Source organism: Struthio camelus, chromosome Z (genome assembly GCF_040807025.1).
Source record: "Struthio camelus isolate bStrCam1 chromosome Z, bStrCam1.hap1, whole genome shotgun sequence".
Lineage (NCBI taxonomy): Eukaryota > Metazoa > Chordata > Aves > Struthioniformes > Struthionidae > Struthio > Struthio camelus.
The window spans coordinates 72,135,099-72,148,152 of NC_090982.1; the positions used below are offsets into that span (position 1 = coordinate 72,135,099).

At 36.3% G+C, this 13,054-nt stretch overlaps 1 protein-coding gene across 1 annotated transcript in view; it reads left to right on the top strand.

The window, feature by feature from the left end:
• Nucleotides 1-3,890, top strand: part of LOC138064654 (fibroblast growth factor 10-like) — a 60,933-nt gene extending 57,043 nt beyond the window's left edge. The window contains exon 4 of the mRNA XM_068928234.1: nucleotides 3,235-3,890. Within this exon, the coding sequence (XP_068784335.1) occupies nucleotides 3,235-3,432 (198 nt within the window). The 3' untranslated portion in view covers nucleotides 3,433-3,890. The remainder of the gene's footprint in view (nucleotides 1-3,234) is intronic.
• Nucleotides 3,891-13,054: the final 9,164 nt, after the last annotated feature.

Here is a 13,054-nt window from a genome sequence, read left to right on the forward strand (position 1 = left end):
ATAGCAAGCAACGTGATCTAGTAAATCAGACTACTGAACTCTGTTTTATACTCACACATGCACACGATGGCACGGACACCAGATTGATCTGGTATTACAGCTAAGTTTGGTTTCTGGTTTTGCAGCCTTTTGCCAGTTCCAGTGAGTTTGAGCCCGCATAAATCTAAACTTGTTCAAGTCATTTACAAAGATTATGAGCCAGTCTTCTGACTGCTCAGTGTTCAGAACATCTACAGGCCTTAGTGGGAGCACTTCACAAATAGGTATTGACGCTGGGTTTAGTCTCAGGCAGTGCAGCTAAGCTACCTCTGCTGGAAATGATGAAGCAATGCCAGTTTGAGACTACCAGACTCACCACTGAGACTGAATCAATTGATGCTCAGGTGGGTTGAAGTCACTGGTCCTTTTTTTTTTAAGAAAGCTTTTATACTGGGTGGATTTAGTTCATATAAACTATATAAACTTTGTTTTCCCTCATCTGTATTGCGGCTAGTCATTTATCATTCACAAGGTTACTTCAAACCTCCTAAACACCCGAGTCATATTAAGGAAGCGCATTAACGAAAGAAAGACTGGAATAGAGAAGTCTTTCTTAATTTCCCCCTAAATGTTGATTTTACTTTCTAAAATTACAAAGGACAGAAAAGCAGGATGATCACTGCTCAGTTCCGCATCACTGAGAGGGATAAGGGTATACTGAGTAGCTGTCAAAGTACTGTAAGTCACCACTAAGCCTCATTCATTGATTGTGCATATACTCCTGGGCATATGTGAAGGTGTTAGCATAAATCATCACAGTAAATTCATGTGTCTCAGTTGGTTTTGCAGAAACGATTCCATTAACTTACATTAACTTAGTCATTTGTGACTATCTATCTGCCCTAAAGCCTAAGACAAGTTTTTCTATCCAAGTTGTTTGCCAGTGCTGGTGTCATGGAAGTTCATCCCAACTCTATACACACACAAAAGAAGGCAAGGCAATTTTCATGTACAATAGGTGGAAACTGCTGTCATAAGATTCAGTAATTCACAGTGTATTAGGAATAGTGTTGACAGGGGGATACGAATGTGGAAAGCCTTTTTTTTAATTCCAGCTGAGATAATTTTTCAATATTCACATCCTAAAATCACAACATAATGACGTATCAAAACCTATTCTATAATACTTCAGAGATTTTGAGAATGCTTCTGTTATTATTTTTCCCATCCTCTCAAGACTTGCAGTTAGACTCATTTTGCTACAGTGTGGCAGCTTGCAGATGGATATGAAAAGCAGAACCAATAAAAATTTTAAAAACACTCTTAAGCATGTGCGCAATACACACTCGTGCTGCATTATACTGAAATTGGTTTGAAATGAGAAAAGCAGTCCTGGGCTGATACTCAGGCCCCTGCCAATGAGACTTTTTAACCATGTCACAACACCATCTGTTCTCTCTGTATCACCTAAGAATAGAGATAAAAGTTTGGATTCCAGAGTGATTCTGCATCTGGGAAAACAAGCCAAGTAAGACGGTTTCTATATTCATCAAATACGTTGCCATTTGACTGACTTCGGTGAGGATGAGGGAGCAAAGGAAGACTCGCTATTTGATTTCTTCAACAAAGTAAAGTGTTAGCAGATAGAAGAAAATGAATGCAAGGAGTATTAAGAGTCATTTTGGAGAGCACCTTCCCTTCACAGTGTTTTTCCTAACATTCATTTTTCAATGGATTACTAATTCCAAAACTAAAGAGGATGTTGGGAGTCAAATTGAGCTTGAATGATACATACAATCCTATTAAGAAAATATACGTATGTGTTCTGTGGTCTTAACAGAAACTAAGTAAAATATGAAAATTCTTACTGTACCAAAATACTGACCATTAACTGGATTAAAAATTCTAATTTAAATGAATAGTGGAGATTTTTTTTTTTTAAGATTCTTTTTGTCCTCCATGTTCCACTTTGAAACAATGCCAGTCAGCTGAACAATGTTCATATTATTAATATAGATACTTTCTATAACTTTATTAGCTGAGTATCTAAAGACTTGGATCATCTAAAATACTCCTGGAATTCTTATCTGCAGCATGGAAAATATTTTATTATTTAGACATTTTTAGACACTATGTAGACATTAATTATTATTTCTGCTAACTTCATAGTAGACATCTTAAAAATACTACAAGTACTTAGGTAGATTACACTGCGATTCTGACATGCTTCTGGCTGTGAGCTGTAAAATAACTTCTTGTTTTCTGAAATGCAGGAACAGCAGAAATGCTAATTTTTCATAGTTATTTAAATAGTTGAAACTGTCCTACTTTCAGAGACTTTCTAAATGAAATATGAGTAACTTAGTCAAACCGATTCTTTCCTATATAGGAATTATTTGTGAGAACAAGCATTCTTGTCTTCATTATAGAGATGCAGATCTGTGTAAGTGTATTTAACACCATAGAAAAAGAAAGTCTCCCCCATATGCTTCCTACATGCTTGTATTTTATGTCCTTCCAAATAAACTGACAACTGATTCTCATGAAAAAATAGAAAACCTTAGTCGTTGGTGCCGTAAACAAAATTGCTTACAGGATTACTGTGAAGATTTTCTCAAGAAGATAAAGGTTGATTATTTGATAATCAATCAAATATTTGATTCCTTTTTCAGGCTAAGGCCCTCTCGAGGTCAGCAAAGTAAACGGGCCTCACAAGTACTGTAAGAACAGCACAACAGTGATTTGTACCCATTCAAAAGGCCCTTTTTCAAAGGCACTGTGGTGTAAAGGATCTTACTTTCAATAAGAAGTAGGCTTACGCCGTGCAGATTTACTTAACATATGGTATTAATAATCTTGTTTGAGATATTTAAGGGTTGTTAGAGCTGAAATATGATGAGTGATTCCAAGATTGCTACCTCATACTTTGAGCCCTTATGACTGCCCTATTCCAACATAGAGGAGTTTCATTTCAATTGAAAGTGAATTATATCATTCTATTACTTTAATTATATCCTGCATAATTGATTATATCTTTCATTGATTACACTTTTTACAGTGGAACTGCTGTTGCTTTAAACGCTACGGACACAGTGAAATATTTCTGTAAATGGATTGTAGAATCCTAAAAGGATGTCTTGTATAAAACACTGAAATCATCCAAAACATTTTAGAAGCTATTTAACTTCAGTATGCTGCAACTCTGAAACATTATTTATATTCTGAATTTATGTATTTGTTTCCCTCTTTCAACAGAAAGAGTTTAACAGTGATTGCAAACTGAAGGAAAGAATAGAAGAAAATGGATATAACACATATGCATCCTTAAATTGGAAGCACAATGGAAGGCAAATGTTTGTGGCCTTGAATGGACGGGGAGCCACAAAGAGAGGACAGAAAACAAGAAGGAAAAACACTTCAGCTCACTTTCTTCCAATGGTAGTAATGTCATAGATGAAGGAACTGTTTTATCAATGCAGTTGAACCAAAGGCTCTTTGTCAACAATATTTGGTAATCCTCTTGAAGAATAAATGCAAAGAAATAGTGCAGACATTAAATGCAAAGAAATAGTACAGACATTTGCTTGTTTGAAAAGAGAGCAGGGGAAGCCTTCGAAGGGTTTTATACTCATTACTGGCACATGAAATACGTTTAATTAGTTTGGTGTCATATGTTATAATCAAGATACAAGCTGGAGCAAATGGGATAAAAGCTGTTGCCAGCGTGAACAATGTTTCTTTTTTATCTCTGCGCTAGAACTTAAGGGACGAGAGACAATATCTGTTGAATGATCTTCGGGGGGAAAGTTATTTATGGAATACTAACTCATATCAAAGACCTTAATTACTCATTCAAGCCTAATGATCCAATGAACAGTTAGACACGCAAGCATTTACTGGAAGCACTTGGATCATAGGCACAAATGAAGACGTTTCTGGAGAAGCCTTGTGGAAGAATGGATAGGATTAAGGAACATAAGCAAAGTAGTGTAAAACTGTTCTAACAAAACGGATAGTATGGTTTGCTTGTATATTCTAACTTCATTCCTTTTTATTTCTCTCTAAGTTATTTATTTAATAGGATGTTAAATATCTTTTCGATTTTGAAGTGTTTTCCTCATTTGCTTCTTTGTTATTTTCCCTTTTTCTCTGTACTTCACACAGAGGTTGTTAGGTTAAAATGTCAAAACCTCATAAGTACTCTGAGAATAGGTAATGGACAAGGCTTTAAAGGCAGAATTTAATGTGTATAATCCATTTTTTCCTAAACTGTCTTGCACTTAAGCAAAAAGACCAAACAAGCAGTGCTTGGATTTATGGTACTGGATGTCTCTATGTTGGAGAGGGTTTCAGCACTCAAGAACAAACTTCAAGAAATACTTTGTTCAAAGGGTCTTTCTGCTGTTTTGAAATTTAGAGAAGGGGCCACATCTGTACTTGGGTATCAATGCATCTGTGCGTATATTCACCTGCCTTTGATTTCAGTGTGGTTCTAAGACCTAGTACACTGCAGTCAGTGAGAGATCTTGCAGCAAGCATTGGGCTGGAACCTAGATGTGGGCAGCCCTGTTAAAATCACTGAAATCACAAATGTTAGAATTAAGCAGGATGTAATGCCCAAGTGTAAAATTTGGGCTCTGAAAGGTAAGTGAGAAGGCAACACAGTCCTGTATTCCTTAGTTAATACACCCATTTGTCCTTGTTACCAGCTTGTAGAGTCACCGGCATATAGTGGGAGCAATACCTAAATAAGGACTGAGGGGTAGGATCCAAAATCATTCTCATGCATTTATCAGAGATTATTACTCACATGTATATTATAAATGAGAGCCAACCAAAAAGCCGTGCTGGTGTCCAGCTTTAGCATGCCTTTCATATCCATCATAGTAACTGAAGGCTCAAAATACATAATATCCAGCACATTGTTATGAAGTGTTACTAGTCCCATGGCTTAACTTGAGCAAGTGCAGTATAACGAAGTTAAGCATAATATGAAGTCTGTTCAATTAAAGGTACATAAGGTTTGTTTTATGTTTTGCTTTACTCTGTAATTTTAGAGAGCTCTGGATAGCTCATCAGTGTAACCATATTGAGATTCATTTTGTTAGAGCAGGTAAATAGAAAGCAGTACATCAACCAACTTGTACCACTGTCTTCACATTGTATTCCACTAAATAAATAAATAAGCCTTTGCAGTGTCTGTAGTAAGAAACAAAAGTAGTATAATATTATTTTGTTCTAAATACTTTAAGTGATAACTATGAGATTATATTGATGCTGCAGTTTTATCTTCGATATTTCTTGTTGTGAAAAAGTTGATTTTATTTTTATTGTTTGGAAACTGTATTTTGGTACAAAGGAGAGCCTTGCTTAATGTGTCTTTTTGAGAATGTTTAACCTCTATAAAGGCTGATGTTGTTGGGATCTTCTATAACTTATTTAAGTCAATGTTTAACCAGCACTTCAATCTTAATCTGTTATTTAAATATTAGCTGTTTTAAAAAAGCAAAAAAGTAATTTTCCCATAAAATACAAAATGGTCAGATTGTATTTCCTGTCCTTAAATAAAGTCAACTATTTTAAAACCAGAAAGTCATTTGAGACACATTTTAGCTGATAGCTAACGTTATATTTCGTGGACTTTATCTCCAGCTTGCTTCTTAACAAATGAGATTTTTCAAAAAAGGGAAATGAGAATTTCAGATTTGAAGTGTAATTGTAGATGATTAGCAAAACTTCACCACCATAATAAAAGGGAGTTTCTGTTGTTTAAAATTTGTACTCGATAATTAAAAATGACAAGACACAGTGGACCACCCACAGTGAACATTTAATGTCTGCTTGGGCAAATGTAGCATTGGATGACCACTCCAAGAACATTTAGGGTATAAATGAGGTTCCTTTTGACAGAAATACCAAGATTACTTGGTCAGGGGAGCAATTATACATAAACAGGATTGATTCAGTTTCAGGACTGAAAACACTGTGCTGCTCAGAGGCCAAAAAAGGAAAACGTGAGCAGCCATTTGCGATGTGAATAGTGATTTCTGAGAATTAACCAAAATAAAAAATCCATGAAGAAACTGATAATTCCTGCATAACTGACATAATATACTACCCACTATGCTGGAAGCAAACTGCAGATAGTCTATCCAGAGTATCACGGATCCTAAATCGTAAGCTCTGTTTTCTGGTACCCTCAGCAGAAGAGACTGCTGAGCAAAAGGAAAACAGGGAGAGGGATTTGAAAAAGAAAAGGGAAACAAAAATCACTGAGCAACAATGTATAGTATGTTATATTTAAATAAAAATAATAAAATGCTGGGAATAGAGAATATTCTCCTTGTTTGTTTTATTAACCTGAAATACTGCACAACAAAAAGGGAAAAGATCTGTTGTACTACAGGATGTGGTTTGGTGCTGTAGAGCCCCAAAACAAAACAAAAATCACTTGAACATTTGTAAAGTTTCTTTAATTTTTTGCATGTGTGAGTCAGCTATCTCCACTCTAATAACAACCAAATGCTTTAAATTCTTCCCATAAGTATTCAGGTCCACCTAGTTTATACAGTGGAAAAAGCAATGAATTTAAAACAAGCACATTCGATGAAAGAATGAAGGGCTTTAGGAAGAAGAACATGTACTCACATTTTTGAGTAAACTTTAGATAAAGACAAATAGTTGCATTTTATATAAGACTTCACTCAAGACGTTTCAGGTTGTAAAGTTCACTAAAGGTTAGTAAGCTTTAGTAAGATAAAAATACCCGCGTACGAGCACAAATTTGTAATTCAGGCCTCTTCTGAAACTGATCATCTATATTCACACAATCAGTCATAACTGCTTCAAGGAGTGATCTTGAAACTAATGCAGGAAGACATCACATGCTTTGAAGTATCAAGTGTCATTATTCACTTAAGTTAGACTGTGGGACAGAATTTCTTATGCCATTGGAGAAGGAAAAGTAAAGTATAACATACAAACACACATTTTATGCTGCAACTAGCCATGGTGTGATTACTGATTCAGAAAAAAATGATTCAGTTTTTTCAGAAAAAGCTCATTGGCTGAAGCAATTTCAGTGCAACTGCCAGTAACAGACAAATATAGGCAAAAAAATGGCAGTTTCCTATGCATGATGGGCAAGAAATGGAATATGAAAAAAATTGGGTTTTAACCTAAGATATTATTGTTTATAGTTGCATTTACTCACTCAGAATATTTGAACCTCATGTTTTAACAGTCTGGGAACTTTCTGGGAATAAATTTTGGTATTAACCATTGGAACTTTCAATTTCTAATGAAGCACAGTGAATCACAAATACCTGACTGATGTCTTTATATTCACTCATCCCAGAATAAAAAATGTTGTATGTCCTTTGCCCACCCCAACAACATAAAGAGGGTATGTAACTGTGAAAGGTAAATTAGGGGAACCTTGAATGAGCCTCAATTAATTGATTAGGGAGTACATTTATACTGCAGCACCCTGGGTTGCTGCAGCACTCCAGGCTATTGCAGTTTAAATGAAGAGAATTCGGACTCCTGAAACTCCTCATCAGAACCTTTAATGAAATTGTATACACTGGTGTCACTAATGGAAAATACTAACTCATGCAATTGAATAAATGGATATGCTGGTGGTGACATAAGAAATGCATGTTGGATCATTCCATTGTCCAGATACAAGGCTGAGCCACACAATACCTGAAGAAAAGCACGTGGAGTACCTCAGTGCATAATTCTATGCTAAATATGTAGAGCACCGATAGTATATAGATAATAGACTACAGAGAGAGAAAAAAAAGAGCCTATATTTACATCAAAACTCATATTCTATGTGTATCTCGAAATAAAGTAGTAAATGAAGAATTAAGATATTGCAGGTTTTTTATTACTGTTGAAATGTAAAGTTCAGCATAGCCATTCATCCAAGCTCCAGATATACTATTTTGCCATTCAAATTAATCAGTGGCTTGCTTTTAATAATTTTTTTTGATGATGGAACTCGTGTACTAATTGCTAAACTAACTAACTTCTTTAACCATTTCATCTGTTAAAAGTCTTCATAAAAGTCTGGGAAAAGGCCAAATGCAGGTCTACACCTGAATCTGACCTTTTCATCTAGCTCTAAATATGAAAAACAGATTCCATTCAATATACAACATGCAGAAACTTACCTTATTCAATGAGGTGTATCTGAGTGGGAGGAAATATGGCAGACCCAAAAAATAAATAAAAATCGTAGCATAAGTGTTCATATGATGCATTTTAGAATTTTTACTAAAAAAGTGAAAAATGTAGTTTCTCTTTTCCCCAGCTCTATACGCTCTTCACTTAATCTTTTTGAAAAACATAGTTTTCAGCTTACTCTTACCCTACTACCTATTTGCAGTATATTTCTTGTCCAGTGTTTGTATGGCAATTTTCTATTAATTCTTACTTCTTTTGCGTGTAGATATGCCCCAAACAGCAAGACTGATAAATGGTTCACTGAGGTAGCTTGCCTGGCTGATGACTGCACTATGCTGTCGTTACTGCCACAAACATACCACTCTCATTTTTGGTTCCATATAGAATGTGATTCATAGACCAATTGATGGTATTGTGCTTTTTATAACCATTGGCTCCTCTGAAACTACCCATATACTTAATATTAAACATGCAAATATAGGTTCAAAAGCTAATTGTGCATTCTGATGATAGCTTTGCTTTTAAACAACCCCCACGCACAACAAATGTTACAAATTAATTAAAAAGTATCATGCTTGTTCTTTTCCTTTTCAAGGTTTACTCAAGAACTAGGGGACAGAAGGAAAAGATATTATGTTGTTATTGTTCTTTACGATCTTGATTGATTGCTTTCCTCAACTGGTAGCCAGTACACGGCCTGTGCTGGTCTTTCACTGGATCTTATTTCAGTGATGAAATAGAATAGAGATATCAGCAATCTTGTTAAAGGGGGGGTCAGTCTCTGTCTCTTCCTTATGGTCAGCCAGTCTGACTTACTGAGCACTACTGATACAACATAAAGTTTATGTTCATAAATATGGGTTACTATTTTGCTTTGCTAAAAAGATTCCAGCTTTAAAAGAAGAGATATGGCCCTGCTTATCCTATTAAATGAGCATCGTGTCCTCTGCTTGACAGAGACGGATAAGAGGTAATTCATTCATTTATTTAATTGATTGTTAAATGCTCAGAGATGAATGATATAGTGTGAGATAAAAGTCTTACTAATAGACGTAATTATTACATTTCTGTAATAATTGGGAGGTGCAGTGACAGGGCAGTTGGAGTGCTTTGATACAGAATCCTGCAGCCAGGTTCAGCCTATATTCATTCTGAAAGCCATCATCAAGCTGTAAGTGAACACCTGGGCCTCCAGACTGAGGAAGTCAGTTATCCAGAAGAAAAGGTAGGGCCCTCACCCTTCTAACTGCTCTAGTGTCTCTTCTTAAAGTCACACCAAACTTGACTCTGACTAGGCGTAGAGATGTGGAATGTGCAGCAAATTCTATTCACAGTCAAAGGAGACGGCTACTGACTTTTTAAGTCACTGTGGCAATAATGTGATCTTTTTCCCTTCAGTCTTGCAGCATTTGTCCAGGACGTCTTGTCAGAGTAATGTAGTAATGTAGGTTTTTTTCATTATACTCGGAAGAGAATACAGCCTGAGCTTTCCAGCACCAAGTCCTGTGTATACCAAGTAGTAAGGATTGAAGTTCACATGTGAAAAAATACCATATAAAAAATGTCATGTGGAAGATTGCATAGCATTACCATTGCTGAAAATTGCCAGTGACGCAAGGACCCGATGTAAGAAAACACACTACTGTGCAGCACATCTGTGACAGCTATTTTGCATTAGGCTAAGACTTACACATATTATATTTTCCCCAAATTTGCCATATTTTTTGCCAAAAAGGACTTAGAGAGCTTTGTATAGTTGTCTTAGCTTGTCCACTGAGGTCTATTAATACAAGACACCGATTTTAGCCCAGGAAGTCCTTGAGCTTCTCTGTGCTGGAGTCTAGAAGAGTACTCTAAGCAAATATAAAGTTACTCCATTCTTTTGCTCTCTCCTTTTGCTATACTTTTATGCTCACTATTGGGGATACAATATTTTAGAGGATAGTTTTTAGTCTGGCACAATATGGCTGTTCTCGTATTCAGTAATTCCTGCTTCTAGGCTAACAAAAATACCCATGTAGCTACTGCTCTTATGCAGATCTGCTCATCAGCAGTACTGCAGTAGCTGGGCATGTCGAGTGCCTTTCAGGCTGACTGCAAGTACATAGGTCATTTGTGAAACATAGACGTAGTACATACAGCATACCCCAGAAAGCCAGAGCCTCAGCATCTAATCTGCATGTAATTTCTGTGTCCAAGAAAATCAAGACGGTGTGTGGAGTAGTAGATTCTAATCTCTATTTACAGCACGTATAAAATACTATGACGCCATGCTAGAAATATTTAAACATTTCTGCTCCAAAATTTGGTATTACTAAATTAAACTCCAGTAAAAGAGGCATCCAGTAACAAGTTCTGCAAAATAATCCTGTACTGATAATCATGGAGAATGAGCTCTTCCCAAAAGCCACAATGCTTGTAACCATCATACGGCAGCATTTCCATACTGGCCTTTACATCTATGCCTCATCTAACTTTGAGGTAGAACCCTATTGCTAAGGAAGCTGCTCAGTTCCCAGAACCATTAAATTAGCACTTCAAATCTGTGGAGACCAGTCAAAACTCCCAGTGCTGATTTTGGTACCTGTCTAGTTAGACTACTCTGTTACACTGAGGAATGCTCAGTACTTGAGGGGAGCCATAGTAACTGTTCCAAGATATATAAAAGGATTTTGCAAGTAGGAAAGGAATACTTTGCTCCCTGTTTCCACCACAGACAGGACAAGAACAAAAGGTCTAAACTGAAGCAAGCAAAATGTAAGATCAAATATTTGAAAAAAAGCTTCCTAACACTGAAGACACTGAATGAATTTGCTTAGGAAGGTTCTAAAATTTCCTTTCAGAGATTTAAGGATGTGGTAGCCATTGGGAACAGTTTAGATAGCTGATTCTGTTACTGATAGGAGGATGGACTAGCTCTTTTCCAATATCCCTCACATTGCTATTTTCTATGTTTCTGTGAAGCCATTGACTGAATCTATACAAAATATTAGGCAGTCAACAGCGGTAGTAACTTTCGGTTATTACCAACAGGGTCAAGCTCAAGACAGTAATATGTAGAATCCTATTAAAAATCCCCAGAGCCATCCAGTCCCCCAAAATGACTTTACACGAGTGTGTTTGTAGTGGCAAACAGGAAGGAAACATAGGCAGCTAACATATTTCTAACTATAAGAAATTAGAGTGACTAAAAGCACCATAAGTGTAAATTTTTCCAGCAGAGCCCAAACTCAGATGGGAAACTTCAGCCAGACGATATTTTGTTCTTTTTGCTAATCATTATAGAGAGATGCAATCTGGGTTTGACTCAAGCTTCCATTGCACATGACTGCAGGAAACGAGACTGACCCTGGCAGTTATGATATGCAAAGGTCAATATCTACCTCCTTTTGACATTTGGTAACTTGCACGAAAACACCAGATAATTTTCAGAGATAATTGCTATATTTTTCAGTGGTCCTTGAAAGGATAATGCTGCAGCAAATAAATGTCTCCATTAAACCACTACTCCTCAAGATGTGCTATGTCCTAACACCTGTTGAAGAACCTTTATTCATTTTAGCTATCACTAATAGCAGTATAAATTAACCAGTAAATCAGTTTGTTCTATATAAAGCAAGTCTTTGATCTGATTGTAGCTTAATCATTCCTAGAGCTCATTTCATGTTTATTATCTTTTGTTCATTTTTAAAATGTGTGGTAGTTGATCAAGTGATAGACTGACCCTGCATTATATATATAGCTCTCTACTTGTACTGGGGACAGTTCAGCTACTCACAGTTTCTTCTTCTCATACTCACTATCACCATTTTACACAAGCACTGAAAAGAATGATGCTTGTAAGGAAAAGGGAAATATTCAACATTTATGACTGTTCTGTTACTGCTTAGGTTCTATGCAAGGGTAGCAGGGGTTCAGAATAATTAAAATCTAGGGAGAAGAGGGAAAAATTATTTTTTCAATTAATAGTTGTACACCTAACAAGGCATGGATATATCAGAAAATATATTATGCCGCACATCCCAAACTCCATTTTCTTAAATTTATTCAATGGTAAGGTATAAGACATGTGAAAATATTTATATCTTATGGTCATAAATACCACACACATATACCACTGGCAGTTTCTTGCCAAGCTCATTATGCTGTTTTCATTTTTTCATCCCATAGGAGCGCTGATGTCATCACCTGCCGTTACTTTCCTCTTAGGTAGGAAGTTAGCTTGATTAGCATCCATGAAAGATATGCCCATCTTTAAAATTCACAGCTCTTATAAACCTATACTACTATAGGCTCCAACCTATACTTGGAGCCTTGCATCTCCAAGTCATACTATTAATAGCAAAAGTATAGTCGTTAGCTTTAGCTACTGCTGCTGTCAGAACTCCATTGTTTTGGGTACCATTTAGAACGGTTAGAGAGAAGACATGTTTCTACGCCAATACGATTACAAACCACTTTTCTGATAGGGTAGAATAACACAGAGAAAGAGAAATAAATGGAAGACTGTTATTATGGAAATCTCAATATTGCTATGCATATCTCTAACCTATAAGGGAAAGGATGAGGTTGTGGTCCTCACTGAAGAGGTGGATTTCAAGGTATCGATTATAAGAAAATAAAGTAGCAGCTGTGCTATATTTTTTCCTCAGTCCAATGGCAGGAACGTGAAAGAAAACACAGACATACTGAAGGGAGCGGCAACTACCAGTGCTGGTATTATGAGACCAGTATATCATACAAGGCATATCAGAGAAAGCCTCAATGGGGCCCTCTTCTTCAAAGGTGGTCAAAAATGGAATGAGAATGAAAGCATGCAAAGCCCTGTGACTGTAGAATGATCCTAGCAACAGTGTCCTTAATAGTCATAGTGAAGGACACA